At 40.0% G+C, this 20282-nt stretch overlaps 2 protein-coding genes across 5 annotated transcripts in view; one reads left to right on the top strand and one right to left on the bottom strand.

Moving 5' to 3' along the window:
* Positions 1-1809, top strand: LOC123853064 (T-complex protein 1 subunit eta-like). Its single transcript, XM_045887632.3, has one exon. The coding sequence runs from the start codon at positions 378-380 to the stop codon at positions 1647-1649; it is 1272 nt and encodes a 423-aa protein (XP_045743588.2). The 5' UTR covers positions 1-377; the 3' UTR covers positions 1650-1809.
* A 2029-nt stretch (positions 1810-3838) lies between these two features.
* MRPL22 (mitochondrial ribosomal protein L22) overlaps positions 3839-20282 on the bottom strand; it is a 28007-nt gene continuing 11563 nt past the window's right edge. For 3 of the 4 annotated variants that reach the window (XM_045902075.2, XM_064596618.1, XM_064596619.1), the window contains 4 exons: positions 17316-17381; positions 16403-16480; positions 10947-11016; positions 3839-4135 (listed from right to left, as the gene is read on the bottom strand). In XM_045902075.2, coding sequence (XP_045758031.2) covers positions 3924-4135; positions 10947-11016; positions 16403-16480; positions 17316-17381 — 426 coding nt within the window. In that variant the 3' untranslated portion in view covers positions 3839-3923. The remainder of the gene's footprint in view (positions 4136-10946; positions 11017-16402; positions 16481-17315; positions 17382-20282) is intronic. The other variant, XM_064596617.1, reaches the window with a different exon arrangement.

Below are 20282 nucleotides of genomic sequence, written 5' to 3' on the forward strand. Positions count from 1 at the left end.
CGCAGAGAAGACAGGAGTAGCGGGCCACTGAATAAGCTTCCAAAATGATGCCCATACCAGTTACCCTGTTGAAAGATGGGGCTGATAGCTCCCAAGGCATCCCCCAGCTTTTAAGGAACATCAGTGCCTGCCAGTTGATTGCGGAGGCTGTAAGAACCACCCTGGGCCCTCGTGGCATGGACAAGCTGATTGTAGATGGCTGAGGCAAAGCAACAATTTCTAATGATGGGGCCACAATTCTGAAACTGCTCGATGTTGTCCATCCTGCAGCAAAGACTTTAGTGGACATTGCCAAATCCCAAGATGCTGAGGTCGGTGACGGTACCACCTCAGAGACCCTGCTGGCTGCAGAGTTTCTGAAGCAAGTGAAACCCTACATGGAGGACGGTTTGCACCCACAGATCATCATCCAAGCTTTCCGCACTACCACCCAGTTGGCAATTAACAAGATCAAAGAGATTGCTGTGAACGTGAAGAAGGAAGATAAAGTGGAACAGAGGAAGCTGCTGGAGAAGTGTGCCATGACCACTCTGAGCTCCAAGCTGATTTCCCAGCAGAAAGCCTTCTTCGATAAGATGGTGGTGGATGCAGTGATAATGCTCGATGATTTGTTGCAGCTTAAAATGATTGGAATCAAGAAGGTGCAAAGTGGTGCCCTAGAGGAGTCCCAGCTGGTAGCTGGCGTCACATTCAAGAAGACTTTCTCTTATGCTGGGTTTGAAATGCAACCCAAAAAGTACAATAATCCAGTGATTGCCCTTTTAAATGTTGAGCTTGAGCTGAAAGCTGAGAAAGATAATGCTGAAATCAGAGTCCACACGGTTGAGGATTATCAGGCAATCGTTGATGCTGAATGGAACATTCTCTATGACAAGTTAGAGAGGATCCATCATTCTGGAGCCAAAGTCATCTTGTCCAAACTCCCGATCGGGGATGTGGACACCCAGTACTTTGCCGACAGGGACACGTGCTGTGCTGGCCGAGTGCCAGAGGAGGATCTGAAGAGGACGATGATGGCCTGCGGAGGCTCCATCCAAACGAGTGTGAATGCTCTGTCGTCAGATGTGCTGGGCCGCTGCCAGGACTTTGAAGAGACCCAGATTGGAGGCGAGAGGTACAATTTCTTCACTGGCTCTCCCAAGGGCAAGACTTGCACGATCATCCTTCGTGGCAGTGCTGAGCAGTTTATGGAGGAGACAGAGCGGTCCCTGCACGACACCATCATGATTGTCAGGAAGGCCATCAAGAACGATTCAGTGGTGGCTGGTGGTGGGGCCATTGAGATGGAGCTCTCCAAGTCCCTGCGGGATTACTCCAGGACCATTCCAGGAAAACAGCAGCTGTTGATTGGGGCATATGCCAAGGCCTTGGAAATTATCCCACGCCAGCTGTGTGACAATGCTGGCTTTGATGCCACAAACATCCTCAATAAGCTGCGCACGCAGCGTGCCCAGGGGGGCATGTGGTACGAGGACATTGCTGACGTCGAGGCCTTTGTGAGGGAGCCAGCCATGGTGCGCATCAGTGCCCTGACCGCAGCCTCTGAGGCCACCTGCCTCATCTTGTCAGTAGATGAAACCATCAAAAACCCTCGCTCAACAGTGGATGCTCCCCCAGCTGCGGGCCGGGGCCGGGGCCGCCCTCATTGAGAGGCGCCCTGCCCCTCACGCGAGTGGCTGGCAGACTGGCTGCAGGGTATGCTTGCTCTCCCTGTCTTGGTCCATTGGTATTAGGAGGAAAGGGTAGTAATTGGCCCACTCTCTTCTCACTGGAGGTTATTTAAATAAACGTAAGACTTAGAATTCACTTTGCAAATTAAAAAAAAAAAAGAAAAAGAAAATGCAGTCTTGGCCGTGGAAACTATCAGAAGTACACTGCACCAGTCACAATGGGAAAGATTCATTGAGATGAGGTACATAAAGTTCTTATAACAGTGCTAGGTACATAGTGCTGGATGTTAGCTACTATTACACTTTTTAACACATCAGAAGCATTTCCAGATGAATGAAGGATTCAGCTTAGATCACAGCAAATTTCCTTCATTTCCTTTGCCCTTAACTCTTTCAAAATAGTTATGGAGTCCACATCGCCACCTGGTTTGTTTTAGTTATGCCTGAGGAATTCACAACTCCCAGGCTAAGAATCATGGAACATCTGCACTGAAAGAGAGCACAGAGACCCTCTGTGGTCCAGTGATTCTCCAGTATGCACATCACTGGGGCACTTGTTAAAAGTTCAAGTGTCCACATCAGATTCTTATTCACTTAGTGTGACAGTAGCACCTAGGAATTTGCATTTTTTTAACCAGCTCTTCGAGTGATTCTGAAGGTGGTCTACAAGAAACAATTAACCTCTTGTTTTGTAGATGAATAAAATAGAGGCCAGGGAGGGAAGGGACCTGCCCAGAGTCTTCCTTCTGGTTAATGAGTATGCCAGGATGAGAATGAAGGTCGCCTTTTACCACTCCAGTGTTATTTCCATGAATCCATGCCACAATAACTTAGGACCCAGAATGAATCTGTCCTAAGCCCTAATGGCTTATTCCACTGAGCCCTTTGCCTTTTCACCCATGCATTAGGTTAACTGGAAAGGCACAAAAACCCACCTGTATATTCATTAGGTATACAGAACCAGGTACTTTAGAAAACTAGTTTCTAAATCAATCATCGCTCCAATATTTTTACACACTATGTGACACTGAGATAGTTATTTGAATTCTATGTGCTTTAGTTTCTTCCTTTATAAAGTGACAAAATAACAGCTATGGTTTGCAGGATATTGTGAAGACTTATGTAAAATCCTAGCACAGAGCTTGGTAAATAATGAGGTTCTAGTAAATAGTAGCTATCATTAATGCCATCTTAAAACATGGCACTTCAACTTCATTCTTCAGACTAGAGGAGTATCCCCAAGTGTGGTTCCCTACAAACAGAATCATCTAGAAGTCCTCGTTTTTTTAAAATACAGACTTCTGAAACTTGCCCCTCATAAGACCTGGTGAATCAGAATCGTGGGGGCGAGACTCAGAAGTCTGTATTAACAAGCAAGTACCCAGGGTCTTCCTCTGTATACTTAAGTTTGAGCAACATTGGACTAGGGCTTCTTGTCAGTGAAAACACTCGTATCAATGAGAGCCAGCTAGTGCTGAACACTCAAATACTAACAATTTTCTGTTAATAAGAGGTAAATGGGTGCCACCTACTGCCTTATTTTGGAATGCAACACTCAGACTGGTTCAATTCTTCTCTCAGTAATTGAATTCACTGTGAAAAATTAATCAATCCAGAACAAGATATTCAAGCAGTAGAAAGAAAGCATTGTTGGAAGGAGACATGAAAACAGACTTAACTAGAAGAAAACTTTCTCAGTTAAAGGGTTCTTGGAGTTCTAGATTAATGTATCTAATAAACTTCTGTAGTTCCAAGTTACTGCTAAAGCAGTAACAGAAAATATAATGCCTCACCTATTGGCCTATGTCAACAGTGAAAGCAAAAACAGAATTACAGAATGCCCTAAAATACATGTAGCTATGCTCACCTCCACTACCTCCTCCCCAGTCCCAAGAGAAAACCAAGTGAAACAAGAACAAGCTTTCTTATTCTGTAACATTCTACTCAAGGCCAGTATCTAAACTGCCACCTGCAGTTGGAAAGTTAACATTCCCTGCCAAAGGTACTCAAATAAACCTTCTGAATTATACTCTGTTTAAAGCTGATTTCCCCTTCCAAGTTGCAAATGCATAAATACACCCAGTGGTTCAAAAGGGATGGGCAAAGCCTTATAAATATTCATGTAAAATGAGCAATTATATTTCATATTGCAATAACTCAATGACAAATCATAAAAAGCATTTGTCTTTAATTTCTGTTTGTTTTTAAGAAATAAATGGCAAAATATATACACTGTGGCTTCTGAATCCCCTATCACAGAGTGTGAATAATGGTCCGGTTGCGGAGCTCCTGAATATACTCTTTGGCGTGGGTGACTGCCGTCTTCGGTGCCTCACGTGGAGGTGGGGGGCCTTCCACCAACTTCACAAAATAATGGCAAAAAACCTTCTCCATGATCCCAAAGCGACCTCTGCCATGGTATCGGATGCGTTTCAGGTACTGGCCTCGCCCTGAGGTCGACTCAGCTAGACAGGAAGACAAAGAGAGTTATAGGAAATGACTGCATCTGTAAGACTATAGCTCAAAAAAAATTTTTTTTTAATTAAAATTGAAAATAAAAAGACTATAGCTTGATCACCTGAGCAACTTCTGTCCTTTCCTCGACTAGATTCTAAAACTACATGAGTTCACTGGCTGGTAAGAGCAGATTTGTCTCAAAACAAGTGTCTCTTGAGTACTTATTAAGGACCAGCCTCTATTCTAGGTGTTGGAGAGAGAAGAGTGAACAAGACTAGCAAGGACCCTGCCTCCATGCAGTGTACATTCTAGAGGAGAGAGACAGAAAATAAACATGATCATTCCAGTTAGTGACAAGTACAATGAATTAAACAGTGACGTGAGAGAGATTGATGGGGTGCTGGGGGCAACATCAGACTGTAGGGTGTCAACAGGCATCTCTGAGGAAGAGACATTCGATCCAAGACCAGAATGAATCATCCATGCAAATATACAGGGGCATGGTATTCCAGGCAGAGGGAAAATCAAGTGCAAAGACCAAAGGTGGGAATGTGCTTGGTTTGTTTTATTTTTTATTTAAAGTCAATTCAATTAACATATAGTGTATTATTAGTTTCAGAGGTACAGTTTAGTGATTCATCATTTGCATATAACACCCAGTGCTCATTACTTCAAGTGCCCTCCTTAATGCCCATCACCCAGTTCCTCCTTCCCCCCACCTACCTCCCCTCCAACAACCCTCAGTTTGTTCCCTATAGTTAAGAGTCTTTCATGGCTTGTCTCCCTCTCTTTTCGTCTTATTTTATTTTTCCTTCCCTTCCTCTATATTCATCTGTTTTGTTTCTTAAATTCCACATATGACTGAAATCATGTATTTGTCTTTCTCTGACTGACTTATTTTGCTTAGCACAATACCCTCTAGTTTCATCCATGTCGTTGCAAATGGTAAGATTTCATTTTTTTGATGGCTGAATAAAATGCCACTGTATATATACCACATTTTCTTTATCCATTTATCTGTTGATGGACATCTGAGCTCTTTCCATACTTTGACTACTGTCGACATTGCTGCTATAAACATTGGGGTGCAGGTGCCCCTTCAAATCCCTATTTCTGTATTCTTCAGATAAATCCCTAGTAGTTCAGTTGCTGGTTCATAGGGTAGTTCTAGCTTTAACTTTTTGAGGAACCTCCATACTGTTTTGCAGAGTGTATGCACCAGTTTGCATTCCCACCAGCAGTGTAAAAGGGTTACCCTTTCTCCACATCCTCGCCAACATCTGTTGTTTCCTGAGCTGTTAATTGTAGCCATTCTGACTGGCGTGCTGGCTTGTTTTAGGAACAGAAAAAACACCAGCCTGCTGAAACACAGTAAACAAAGCAAAGAGTGGTACAAACAAGGGAAGGAGATCAGTGGTGAAGGCAAGGTTACGGAGAGCCCTAAAGGCTGAGATAAAGAGTTTTTATTTCACTCCAACTGTGGTAAGAAGCCCCTGGAACCAAAGGTTCCCAAATGCTGGTCCTCTGGCTACATCAGACTAACCTACGGAACATATTTTAAACGCAGATGCTGAGGGCCCATCTCTGGAGATTCTAATTTACTGTATTTGGGGTGGGCCTTCGAAATTACATTCTGAACAAACACCAATACCCTTACCCCAGTAATTCTCATTTGTGGCCAATTTTAGGAACTCCCACATCACAACTGCTCCCTCATCTCCCCTCCCCAATTCTGCATGTCAACATCTGACCTTGTAAATTTAAAGAATTTTTTCAAATACTAGTTAAGAAGAAATCTGTTCACCAGTTTTCACCCACAGTAAATAAGAGGAGTAACCACCTTCTACTATTTTCTGAATTTAGTCAATTTCTCCTTTTTTTTTTTTTTTTTTTAAGATTTTATTTGTTTATTTGACAGAGAGAGCACAAGCACGGGGAGCAGCAGAGGGAGAGGGAGAAGCAGGCTCCTCACTAAGCAGGGAGCCCGACCTGGGGCTTGATCCCAGGACACTGGGATCATGACCTAAGCTGAAGGCAAACACTTAACCGACTGAGCCACCCAGGCGCCCCAGTCAGTTACTCCTTGAGTTAATTTAATAAGCCTTTTAATAAGCCAAAACCTACAGAAGACATATCAAATTAATCTACTTCAATACTCACCATTCTTATATTCTTACTGTGACATAACCTTATAAATACAGGGACTATGTCAAAGTATACACTTGACAACCCTCTAACTACAGTCCTCCATGAAATGGGTTTCAGCAGAAACATCCTAGCTTGGCCAGAGAGAAAGCTAAGGATGAAAGTGATTAAGGAAACTGCTTAGGGCCTCCGTGAGATAAGGAAAGAGCTACTGTCCTTATACCAACTTCATCACTGGGCGCTAAAGAAATGTGTTTGAGGATTTCCAAAGAGAAAGCCAAATTACACAAATCACTTTAGAATGAAGTACCACTAGTTCCTCTGGATCCACCTGTCAGGAGGAAACCTACAAATAAGCACAATGTCACTAGAAAAGTGTAGAAATCCTCTAAAAGGCATTTTACAAACATAATGGCTGCTTCTATCCAAAATTATGACTCTACTCAACTTGAGCAGCCATTTCCAAATACTCTGAGGAAAAGGAACACTACTCCAGTGAAAATAGCATCTGAACTAGCTAACTATGCAGTACTACATAACCTATCCAAGCACAATGATCAGCCTATCAGGGTCTGTGTTAACTACCATTTTCCATCTCCCCCAAATATGTAAGAGCAAACACCAATATCTGCTAATTGCCAGTCATGATTTCATCCTAAAGCCATAAAATACCATCTGCCTATCTTTAGTACATAATGCCACATTTTTTATGTCAGAACAAAAGCATCAATTCTTCTGAAACACCAGGATTCTTTAATACAACGTAATGGGAATATGCAACACAGCCACTGTGAGGTCTGAATGAAATTAGGACTTAGGAGTATAGATTCCAAATTGGTTTCTGGTCTCCCCTCCTCCAGTCTCTTTTACTAATTCTGTATGTTAGGGATTTTAACTGCTTTTATATAGAACCATTTCAATGAAAATGAAACAATAAATAGAAGCCTACTGTCCTGTGGCTCTGTTCTAATTGAAACATGAGTAGGGAGAGATCCAAAACCGTGCCATTCATTCACTCACCAAATATTTCTGAGTTCCTGCGGGGTGCTGGGCTCCATCCTGGGCTCCAGGGCTGCAACAGTGACCCAGATATCAAGGAACCCCTCTGTTTGCCCTATGCCCCACCCCTGGAGGCCCCAAGGCACAATTTCAAAACCATTGCTTTATAGTTAATAATCTTAAAACACTGCCTTAATAACATAAATCTCTCACCCCAAAACTTTCTGTGGTTCCTCTCCACTATCGTGTGAACCAAATTCCACAGCCCGCCATGCTCAGCCCTCTGGATCTAGGCCCAATCCACCTTTCAGTTTTATTTACTCAAGGTCAACCCTCTGCTTCCTTCAATTATTCTACTCACTGGACCACACAATTACTGCTCATTTCAACCTATGTGCCTTAGCTCACGTGGTTACTCCACTCTGAAAACTTTCTTTCTTCCTGGATACTCTTTGGATACCAAACCCCTATCTTCAAAAGCTAAATTCTTCTAGAAAATTACCATGACGTTTCTAACCAATACTGACCTCCTCTTGTCTACTACTATTTACCTATATTACTCTTTTTGGTCTCAAACCATATGCTATCCTGTATAAGTGTTCATGTTTCATCTATAAAAGTCACTTCCTCAACCAAACTTATATGTCTTTTGTATTGCCCCTAAAGTTCATGTTCAATAAGGAATAGAAATGATTTTGAAATACAACCTCTGCTAATTAATACCATTTTTTCAATATAGCTATCTGGTAAATTTGCTCAAATTCTAAAATAAGTTTCAAAGTTTTCCAAGTACATACAGTACTAATAACGTATATGGTTTGTTCCAACTCAGAAACACAATTTATGTATCCTTCCAAAGGACCACTACTGTCAAAGAACAAAACTATATGTGCTAAATGTTTTAAACTGCTTTAATAAGATATACCATCACCAAACTGTGTGGGCAGTATGCACGCGGAAGATACTCAAATACTTTCTGAATCAGAGAAAAAACATTAAGACATCTCAAAAATGGGAACAGCCTAAAGATTATGCCCAAGATGATGCTCATCTAAAGATGATGCCCAACAGGTATCAAGAATATTTAAAATATTGTCAATATTTCCTATTTACTAGTATTTAGATAAATGTAAATCTTGACATTTTAAAATTGGAAACCCTCTTCCCCCTTCATCACTCTTAGCCCAGAAGACTGATTTACAAAGTCAGTCAATCACTTTCCCCAAAGTGAATCACTTTAGATGTCATGAATCACTAAGCAGTGACATTTTATTAGTCCATGGCCACTTGTTAAGGTCTATTCACAGTGCCATTAGTCATCACTCTAAGTTTGAAAAGGAAATAATTTTCAAAATCTGTGGTCATGCAACACCAGGTATTGGCTTTAGACTGATGACAGGCATTTGAAGGAATTACCATATAATGAGAACATATGCTACGAAAAAAGCACTTGCCTTAAAATGCCTATACTTACTTACGTCAAGAGACTGAGGAGCCATTGCTGGGCCGAAATCGTAGCCAACAAGTGACTAGTCTTTCAAAACTCTAAAAGACAATTATCTATGGAATGAAATGTCTAGGCCTTTTCCAAGAATACAATGAGAAAAATCAGTTTCCCGTATTTTATAGGTAAGAATCACTGGGATATTAATTAAACAAATAGCTCTCCAGGCCTCCCCTGAGGTTTCAGACCCAGTGGGTCTACAGTGGGTCCTGGGAATCTGTATTTTTTTACTAAGAACCTCAGATGATTCTTATGAGGGAAGTTTGGCAAATCCAGGGACAAAAGGTCTGACATGTCATGGTAAGATACTTCATCTTCCTGAGGGTACTCCTCTCTTTTACCTTCATAAAAGAATTAGGCAGCAAAATACTTAGCAAATGAGTTTTTATAATCACAAGGCAAATCCAAATTTATCAGCCCTACTCAAGAGAAGAGATTTTTACACAAAACTGAATGAAAAAAGGGTGCAGGTCAGTAGAGATTTTTCAGCAGAAATGTGCATAAGGAGACCCATGAATTAAAGGCCCATTCATGTAGGATTGGTTAAGTTTATTTTTGCTTAATGGCAACACTGGACTTTGCTCTTTTGTTTGGGAAGATAAGATTAAGCTCCTCACCCTTTCTCACTTTACTAAAATTACTGAAAAGGATTTAAAAACAAATTCTATTTCATTTGTATCTGAATTCCATTACAAAGTTTTGTCTGTCAGAAGGCCATATTCCTATGAAAATGAATAAAATTAATTTAAATTGGATTTGATATCCAGTCATAAAGCAGGAAAGGTCACCAAGAGGTTTTAAGCAAATGGTCTTGCTCTTCATCCATTTCATCTCTTCCAATGATTCTGGGCCCTCCCTGCATTATTTATTCATGCTGCTCTCAGACGAAAAAGCTTATGAGTGAGTAACTATGATGGCCCTGCATCTTCTGAGATGCCATTTTGATCTCTCTCTGCATCTACGCATGTAGCAGAATATAATCAATTATACAAGATTCAGCTTTAAAATAAGATATTTCAATTGAAAATCATAACTCATTTGAATTTCAGGAGTAGGTGTGGTTGCCAGCACCAATTCCAGGTGAGCTGAGGTAGGTTTTAACTTAACCAGAATAAATATCTCCAGGAGGGTAGAAGTAATGTGACAAAGTAGAATTTAGATGATTTGTTTTTACTCTAATAGTTAAAAAATCATAAGGCACAACTAATTTCTCCCATAATGATTCGGCCTTTTTTCCTCTATTTGGGCAGTAGCAGTACCCCGTATCTTGAATTTAAAATATCTTCAGTTCTTCTTATACATAGGTTTGGCAGATTGAGAAATTTTTGCTTCGACATCAACATCTTTGTTAGATTACAAAATTGCTGAGGTTAGGAGTAATTGCTGCTGAAGTGAAAAGGAAAACAGCAACTCCACCCAGCACTCCACTTCACTGTGGTGTTGGGAGGGGGACAAGGGGGCTTTGTAATAAGCACTGATCTCTTTCTAGAAAAAGACCTGTATGAAGGTATGCGACAAAAAAATCCCTCACATTTGTATGGTGCATCACGCTTCCCAAAGCATTTTCACTTACATTAATTTAATTTGATATGGTACAAGCATAGAAAACCTGAGATAATGCTTCAGAATGTAAAAACAAAGGGAAACAAACACGTTTGGGTCATCTGAGCCTTGGCTTTTACAATTCAACAGATTTTCCATTCTGGTAATTGGAACGTTAAATTACGGGACACCTTTATGGATTAAGCACCTGGCTTGGCCCATTATAAATAAAGATTTTCTAAAGTCCACCTGTGATTCTTTATTTACCTCCTTCAGGCTGACAAAGAATTCATTTTTTAAAAAATCAGTTCTGTTCCTTCTCACTTTTATCATGATTAAAGGACCACTCCATGTACCATAATCTTGTACCCATTATTAAGTAATTATTGGCAATAGGTTTCATGATCCCACTCGTATTACAGAACAGGTAACAAGAAAGCAGTGAGGTTATTACCATTTATAACAGACTAACATTAGCATGCTGAAGGCAGAAGAATAAGCTATTACCAGCAATTTTCATTGGCAAACGCAGTCCTAAGTAGTTAAATATCAAAGACTATTGTTAGATAATGAACTCGGCATCACTATTGGAAGACATTTTCCAATGCTAAGAATATTAAACATCTTACCTATATATAAATTGGATCTGAATTCCACATTGTGGTCTCTCACTGCCATATCTTGTGCTTCTAAGAGAATCTTAAACAAAGAAAAGACAGGCATTGATATGGCTGACCCTGAACTAAAATGGAATTAAATTCCTCATTTCTTGTTGTTATCTCTATAATATGACTGCTAATCACATGCCTCTGTTTTATAGCCAATTTTAAAAAGAGAATATTAAATGAACAGTACTAAGGAGAAGGGATACACTGAGCTCTCCTTCCTCAGATAAGAACTGCGAATGCAGGCAACACAGTCCATCCTGCTAAGTGTACGATGGAATGTATGAGTTGGAAAGGAGGAAACAGCAGTACTGGTAGCAGGTACCCTTGGTGATAAGCATTATGTCTTTGAGTCAGAGATTGTCAAAAAGTTCAAGAAGCTTAAGAGCTAACCCTTATTGAAAATTCTTCAACTTTGGATCCAAAATAACCATTAAACAACATCAAACAAGTAGAGAAAATCATACTTGAAAATTTTAAGAATTATTAAATTTATACTCTGTAGATATTTTGAATTAAGTTAACCTGCTCCAGAACACATTTTTTAAAAATAACAAAAACCGTGGGGTGCCTGGGTGGCTCAGTCGGTTAGGCATTAACTCTTGATTTCGGCTCAGGTCATAATCTCAGGGTTGTGAGATTGAGCCCTCTGTCAGGCTCCGTGCTCAGCACAGAGTCTGCTTGGGATTCTCTTTCTCTCTTTCTCCCTCTGCCACTCCCCCTGCTCGCTCATGTATGCAAGCTCTCTAATAAATAAAAAGATAAATCTTTTAAAAAAAAATCAAAACCTAGATCTTTCACTCATTTAAAGATAAAGAATACAATACAAAACTGAGTACACAGGGAGCCTGGGTGGCTCAGTCGTTAAGCATCTGCCTTCGGCTCAGGTCATGATCCCAGGGTCCTGGGATCGAGCCCCGCATCAGGCTCCCTGCTTGGCCAGCAGCCTGTTCTCCCTCTCCCACTCCCCCTGCTTGTGTTCCCTCTCTCACTGTCTCTCTCTCTGTCAAAAATAAATAAAATCTTTAAAAAAAAAACCCAAAAAACTGAGTACACAAAAGATACTTAGTCATTGTATTCTGAACTAAATTAAATATAGGCATTACAATGGAACCTCTTGAAGTCTGAACCCATCAACCTCAACTGTTAAACTACTAAACTAAAAAATCTCGCTTTTCAGTGAGAACTAACTGAAATGGAGAAAATACTGCTGATATCCCCAGATGTCCTCAACCCAGCATTTTGAAAGAATACCATGTATCCACATTGAGGAAGGTAGGAAGTGCAGGGACGTGGTTTAGGGGAGAAATGGACTGCAGGTGCTGCAGAGGGGAGGGAGCCATCGTCGCAAATAAGGGTGAGAGAGGAGCACACAGGGGAATGCACAAGAACGTTTCCCCATAGCCAGTGGCTTGGAACACAAGAGGGGCTGAATTTAGTGAGTTCTTACAGACAGTGGGGCTTAAAGTCTGGAGTTTTAATGGTCATCAGACTTGGCTGGGAAGAGACGCCAGAGGGTACTGTACTACTCCTGCAGAGAAGGCAGGCAAACAACCCAGGGGAAGACATCATGGAAATAGTGATCTGAAGAGCACCTAGGGCACACAGTGGGGAAATTATGCACTCTTCTCAGAGCACCTTCCTGAGAGGCAGTGATCACAGAGACCTCTAGGAACAAAGGAGCTGGGTAGTGGCATTCCCCCCCACCCCCACCCCTCAGCATAAACTCAGAGCCACCTGAGGGAAGCAGCTCAGCACCAACACTGACTGCCTAATTTGCTTCCACCAAACCCCAACCCCCTGTGCTCTGGTGGGACTGCCCCTCTCAGTCAAGGCTGGCTCAGACCCAGTGTGGCAGGCCCCTCCCCCAGAAGACCAGCACAAACCCCTGCCTACACCATGTCTCCTGACCAGAGAGTTTTGCAGGGCCTTAGTTCCAGTGGAGGTGGTGACAGGTCTCATTTCACAAGCAGACCAGAGCACATCTAGTTAAAATTTGCCACATTCAGGCCAGGGACCAAACACTGCCCACAACAGGCAAGGAGAGCCTCTGCAGATGACCCGAAGGATAGAACAGCCAGAACACAACAGCAGAACACACAAAGCACACACCAAAGACACTCCCTGAAGCACCAGGCCCTGGGCTTCATCTCTTCTTCATAAGGTCATTACTTTCAGAAACAGGAGACATAACTCACTTTTCTTTTTTTTTTTTTTTTTTTAAAGATTTTATTTATTTATTTGAGAGAGAGAGAGAGAGAGAAACAGCATGAGAGGGGATAGGGTCAGAGGGAGAAGCAGGCTCCCCGCTGAGCCGGGAGCCCGATGTGGGACTCAATCCCAGGACTCCGGGATCATGACCCGAGCCGAAGGCAGGCGCTTGACCAACTGAGCCACCCAGGCGCCCCATAACTCACTTTTCTAACACACAGAAGAAGCCAGAGACTTAGACAGAATGCCAAGATGGAGGAGTTTATTTCAAATGAAAGAACAAAATAAGGCCACGGCCAGAGATCTAAGTGAAACAGATATAAGTAACATGCCTGACAAAGAATTTAAACCAATGATCATAAGGACATTCACTGCACTTGAGAAAAGAATGGAAGACATCAGTGAGACCCTTAGCATAGAGATAAGAGTTAAAAAAAAAAGTGAGAGATGAAGAATGCAATAAAGGAGACTGGAAACAGGCTTGATGCAATGAATAGCAGGCTGGAAAAAGCAGAGAAATGAATTAGTGACCTAGAAGACAAAACAATGGAAAATAATGAACCTGAACAAAAGAGAAAAAGAAGAATTATGGAATCCGAGAACCAATTTAGGGAACTCAGTGACTCCAGCAAACATAATAACATTCATACTATAGGAGTCCCAGAAGAAGAGAGAGAAGAGGGGGAAGAAAATTTACTTCAAGAAACAATAGCAGAAAACCTCCCTAATCTGGGGAAGGAAACAGACATCCAGATCCAGGAGGCACAGAGAACTCCCATCAAAATCAACAAAAGAAGGCCAACACCAACACATATTTAATTAAATTTACAAAATACAGTGATAAAGAAAAAAAATCTCAAAAGCAGAGAGACAAAAGAAGTCCTTAACCTACAAGGGAAAACCCATAAGGCTAGCTGGAGATTTCTCAACAGAAACTTGGCAAGCCAGAAGGGAACTACGTGATCTATTCAATGTGCTGCATAAGAAAAATCTGTAGCCAAGAATACCCTATCCAGCAAGGCTATCATTCAGAAGAGGAGAGATAAAGAGTTTCCCAAACAAAAACTAAAGGAGTTCGTGACCACTAAACCAGCCCTGCAAGAAATATTAAAGGGGACTCTTTGAGTGCAAAGGAGAGATCAGAAGTGACAAAGACAAGAAAGGATCAGAGAAAATCTCCAGAAACATCAACAAAACAAGTAATAAAATGGCAGTAAATATATATCAATAATTACTTTAAAAGAATAAATTATTACTTTGAATGTAAATGGACTAAACACTCCAATCAAAGACATAGGGTGTCAGAATGGATAAAAAAAAACAAGACCCATCTATATGCTGCCTACAAGAGACCCATTTTAATCTTAAAAATATCTGCAGTTGAAAGTGAGGAGTTGAGAAACATTTATTATACAAATGAATTCCAAAAGAAAGCCGGAGTAGCAATACTTAAATCAGACAAATTGGACTTTGAACAAAGACTGTAAAAACAGACAAAGAAGGGCATTATATAATCATAAAGGGGACAATCCAACAAGAAGATATAACAATTGTAAATATTTATGCACTGAACATGGGAGCACCCAAATACACAAAACAGTTAATAACAAACATAAAGGAGCTAATGGATAATAATACAACAATAGTAGGAGACTTTAACACCCCTCTTACACCAATGGACAGATCATTTAAACAGAAAATCAACAAGGGAACAACAGCTTTGAATGACACACTAGAACAAATAGACTTAACAGATATATTCAGAAGATTCCATCTTAAAGCAGCAGAATACACATTCTTTTCAAGTGCAAATGGAACATTCTCCAGAATGTATTATGGTCTAATATATATATGACCTAATATATTAGGTCACAAAACAGGTCTCAACAAATACAAAAAGATCGAAATCATACCATGCACCTTTTCTAAAGACTGTAACACTGTGAAACTAGAAGTCAACCACAAGAAAAAATTTGGAAAGACCACAAACACGTGGAGGTTAAACAACATGCTACTAAACAATGAATGGGTCAATCAGGAAATCAAAGAAGAAATTTAAAAAATACAGGGAAAGAAATGAAAATGAAAATACAACAGTCCAAAACCTTTGGGATGCAGCAAAAGCAGTCCTAAGAGAAAAGTACACAGCAATATAGGCCTACCTCAAGAAGCAGAAAAATCTCAAACAACCTAACCTACACTTAAAGGAGCTAGAAAAAGAACAACATACAATGACTAAAGCCAACAGAAGGAAGAAAATAATAAAGATCAGAGCAGAAATAAACGATATAGAAACTAAAAAAAAAAAAAAAAAATAGATCAAAGAAACCAGGAACTGGTTCTTTGAAAAAATTAATGATTGATAAAACTCAAAAAAAACAAAACAAAATAAAACAAACCAACAAACATCATGTGCCTACAATGAGTCAGCACAAATACCATTAGCACATTTGTACATAGTGATTCAGCTACTTTCATAGCTGGAAGGGTCTTTAGAAATCATTTAATCCAATTCCACCCAGTTGACAAATAAGAAAAATGGAACCAGACAGGTTAAGTGTTTTGCCCATCATCAAAATAGAAACTGTCACAGAAAAGAGTAGACTCTAATAAGCCTCCTGAGTCCCAGCAAGTGCTCTTTCCACCCAATTAGTTAAAATATCATAAGCTTAGGGCGCCTGGGTGGCTCAGTTGTTAAGCGTCTGCCTTCGGCTCAGGTCATGATCCCAGGGTCCTGGGATCCAGCCCCACATCGGGCTCCCTGCCCTGCGGGAAGCCTGCTTCTCCCTCTCCCACTCTCCCTGCTTGTGTTCCTTCTCTCGCTGTGTCTCTCTCTGTCAAATAAATAAATAAAATCTTAAAATAAAATAAAATAAAATATCATAAGCTCTCAGTTATGGAATTGACAAAAAAAAACCCCAAAAAACAATCTTCTAAAAAATCTATCAAATCCCAAATCACTAAAACAAAGATTTATCACATAGACAGTAAAAAATGAATAAATGTCTGGCTCAAATAAAAGCATGTCGAGAAAAAAAATAAACTTAAGGCATTCGACATTCCTAAGGTATAAGGACATTAATAAAACTGAGTGCCCTGAATCTGTATTATATGAATTATGCATTTACACCAGGGAATTCAGGATTTAGGCTAAGCTTATTAACACAGCAAGACAGCTATGCACTCCCTCCCCACAAATCTTAGTTTACCTCTTTAATTATTTGGGCTCCCTTTTTGTCACTGAATTCCAGTTGAGCCAAAGCCTGGTCAATGGACATTCCTCGTATCTAGAATTAAAGGGTAACAGACAAGAAAAGGTAAACAAATTAGTTTACAAAGTCAACGTTCCCTTTGCAATGAAAAGTAAAAGCCTTACATAATACAAACAAGTTCTAAAAATAGTTAACTAGCTATATGTCAATTACATCTCAATTGACATATAATTATATCTCAATTGACATATAGCTAGCTAGTTAATATAACGGGGGGGGGCCGGATTTAAAAAAATTAAAAATAAAAATAGCTAACTAAATGTAGGCAGAGAAGAAGAAAACAAGTTTGAGAAGGATGCCACCCTCTTTAAGTCAAAATCAAACTTAAATATTTTAACCATAAAACCTAGATTATAAATGTTTTAGTAATATTGAGAGAGCAGACATAACAGAAATCACAGGGTGGCGAGCACCACACTAGGAGTGAAAGGCATCTTCTTCTGCAGGATAAGTGTATTATATTTATCTGGGGCTTTGTCTTCTCTCATAGATAAATTTCATTCTCCCAGGAAAAATCTTATAAAGCAAGGGTTTTGAAATAGGTTGAATTAACTTTTAAGATAAATAAGCTTGCTTCCTGGATTCTTTCAGGGTATAGATTCCTGACGTCTTTGTTCTAAATATCTATGTATCCAACATGATTCAGTTTCTCAGAAGAAAAGTAAAAATTAAGCAAAATCACTCATCTCTGAGCAATCATTTGTGGATTACCTGTCAACTGTCTGAACATGTAATTATATTCCTCACTTTTTGGAGAAATCAGGACAAATTTTTTCGATTTTTCAAATCCTGGGGGAAAAGTCACAGCTTCTTTTCTTAAGTATTATATGGTAATGTCATTTTAGCTTACCAATTTTGCCAAATACCACATCTTATCTTTGCTGTATTTTATTTGCCTTCGACAATGGTAGATTTCCTTACAAATAGGGGAAAAAAAAAGTTAGCAAATTTATCAAAATAACAATAACATACACTGTCAATAAAACTTTAACTTTTTATGCCTAATGAAAATGCTGCCACAAGAAGTAAAAATGCTACGTTGTATTTTCCAAAGTCTCACTATATATATATTTTTTTAAGATTTTATTTATTTATTTGACAGAGAGAGAGATAGCTAGAGCAGGAACACAAGCAGGGGGAGTGGGAGAGGGAGAGGCAGGCTTCCTGCCGAGCAGGGAGCCCGATGCAGGACTCGATCCCAGGACCCCAGGATCATGACCTGAGCCGAAGGCAGACACTTAATGACTGAGCCACCCAAGCGCCCCAAGGTCTCACTATATTAAAAAGATCATTAAGGCAGTGATAGAAACTACAAAATGGCTACTTTGTGCCAAAATTTGCAACATTTCTATCCAGAGGAATAATAAAAGATCTAAATGAAAACATTTAGCTGGATAAAAGAACAAAAGAAAAGGTACAAGAAAAAAGTTTCCTCTCAGTGGGGAAAATAAGAGAATATGGTGAAAGAGACAAAATAACTGGTTTCACAGGACATTCTAGGTGTTTGGTCAAGAGCACAGGTCCTCAATCAGACTGCCTGGGTCTGAATTCTAATTCTACCATCTACTAGCTACAGAACCCAAGCTCTTTAACCTCTCTGCCTAAGTTTCCTCTTTTTTGAAATGAAGATAATAGTACCAACCACATAAAAATATAGTAAGAATTAAAGAAAATAATCTATGTAAAGAAAGCATTTTGCAGTGCCTAGCACCTGGTAAGATCCTAGTAAATGTCAGTTTTTATTATCTTCTATTTAGAGTAGTAAGTACATCCCATTTAATTTTTTTAATCTATCATCGATTATACAATTTACAGTTGACAAAGTACATTCCAAGCCCATTATTTCATTTGATCTAACTCTATGAGTTGGGAGAGAAAACACTTTATGATCCTTTTACAGGGGCGCCTGGGTGGCTCAGTTGGTTAAGCATCAGACTCTTGGTTTCAGCTCAGGTCATGATCTCAGGGTTGTGGGACGGAGCCCCGTGTTGTGCTCCACGCTTAGTGCAGAGTCTGAGATTCTCTCTCTTCCTGCCCCTCCCCGCCCCTGCCCCTCCCATGCCCCAGTCTCTCTCTCTCAAATAAATAAATACATCTTTAAAAAAAAAATCCTTTCGGGCACCTGGGTGGCTCAGTTGGTTAAGCGACTGCCTTCAGCTCAGGTCGTGATCCTGGAGTCCCTGGATCGAGTCCCGCATCGGGCTCCCTGCTCAGCGGGGAGCCTGCTTCTCCGTCTGACCCTCCCCTCTCTCATGTGCTCTCTCTCTCTCATTCTGTCTCAAATAAATAAATAAAATCTTTAAAAAAAAAAATCCTTTCATTGAACATTATATCAAAAACTAATGATGTACTATATGTTGGCTAATTTAATTTAAATTTTAAAAAAATAATAATAATCCTTTCACAAAGTAAAAACCAGAAAAAAAAAATCAGAAAAATCAAATGACTTATCTAAGACCACAAAGTTTGTGAGAGACAAAGCTGGAAGTCAAAGTGCCATACAGGAAGTATATGAAGTGTCTAACACAATGTCTGGCAAGTGTAACTTTAAAGCTCCCCTATAACTATAAAACCCACGTTCCTTCCACTACTACACCTATATTGCCCCTTCAAAACAATCAGAAAACATTTGGGACACCTGGGTGGCTCAGTCATTAAACATCTGCCTTCAGCCCAGGTCATGATCCTGGAGTCCTGGGATCGAGCCCCGCATCGGGCTTCCTGCTCCGTGGGAAGCCTGCTTCTCCCTCTCCCACTCCCTCTGCTTGTGTTCCCTCTCTCGCTGTGTCTCTTTCTGTCAAATAAATAAAATCTTAAAAAAAAAAAAATTAGAAAACATTTGTCAACGCAAATAATAGCAAGGAGACCTCAGAACTTTCTAACATTCTGACTCCTGCTGGAAATTTTCAAATGCCTTAGAAACAGCAGAGTTTTCTCATGTGGCCATCTTTTATTTTATTTTATTTTTTTTTAAAGATTTTATTTATTTATTTGAGACAGAGAGAATGAGAGACAGAGAGCATGAGAGGGAGGAGGGTCAGAGGGAGAAGCAGACTCCCTGCCGAGCAGGGAGCCCGATGCGGGACTCGATCCCGGGACTCCAGGATCATGACCTGAGCCGAAGGCAGTCGCTTAACCAACTGAGCCACCCAGGCGCCCAACGTGGCCATCTTTTAATATGTAGCAGATTTCATTTCAGTTGCAATAGAAGCTGACAGGCTGAAAACTGTAGCAATAGCCTAATTACGTTTTCAGCAATAAAGTGTTCAGGGGAGCACTGGAGAGGAAAGAACTGTCGTGACTGAAAATATTATCTGCAAAAATTAATACACTCAATAAAATCTTTTATACAGAAACCCTTCAATTCTTGGTTTCCCATGGTGGGCTATTTCCAAACCTGAACTATATATGATTATCTTCAAATTTTGTAAAAAAGATACTGTACTCCTGGCAGGAGCATGGGGGAAAAAGGAATCAAGTACTTACCAAAAAAAGAAGAAAGTTATTCAATCATGCTCTTTTAAAACAAAAAAGCTCAACATTTCCTTTAGGCAGGTGCAATGTCTAAAGGCATTTTCTAAAGATAAACCAGACAAACCGATCATAGCAAATAGATAAAGTGGCAAAGTTGGAGGACAGGAGGTCCAGTTAAATGTCACTATTAACCAAGCTATACAGTAAATTAGATAAAGTTAAGTTAGGATATAATGTGCAAAGTAGAAATTCAAATGAAGTAAAAGTAAGTCTAAATTATGAAATGTCTAAACCAGTAACTTTTAAAGAAACTAATTTATTTTAAAATGCATATAATAACTCA

Source organism: Mirounga angustirostris, unplaced genomic scaffold (genome assembly GCF_029215605.1).
Source record: "Mirounga angustirostris isolate CCGP_5_RB_7025 unplaced genomic scaffold, mMirAng1.0.hap1 SCAF_7, whole genome shotgun sequence".
NCBI lineage: Eukaryota > Metazoa > Chordata > Mammalia > Carnivora > Phocidae > Mirounga > Mirounga angustirostris.

Coding starts and splice junctions, on each gene's coding strand:
- LOC123853064 (XM_045887632.3), top strand. CDS start 378: ATGGAGGACGGTTTGCACCCACAGATCATCATCCAAGCTTTCCGCACT.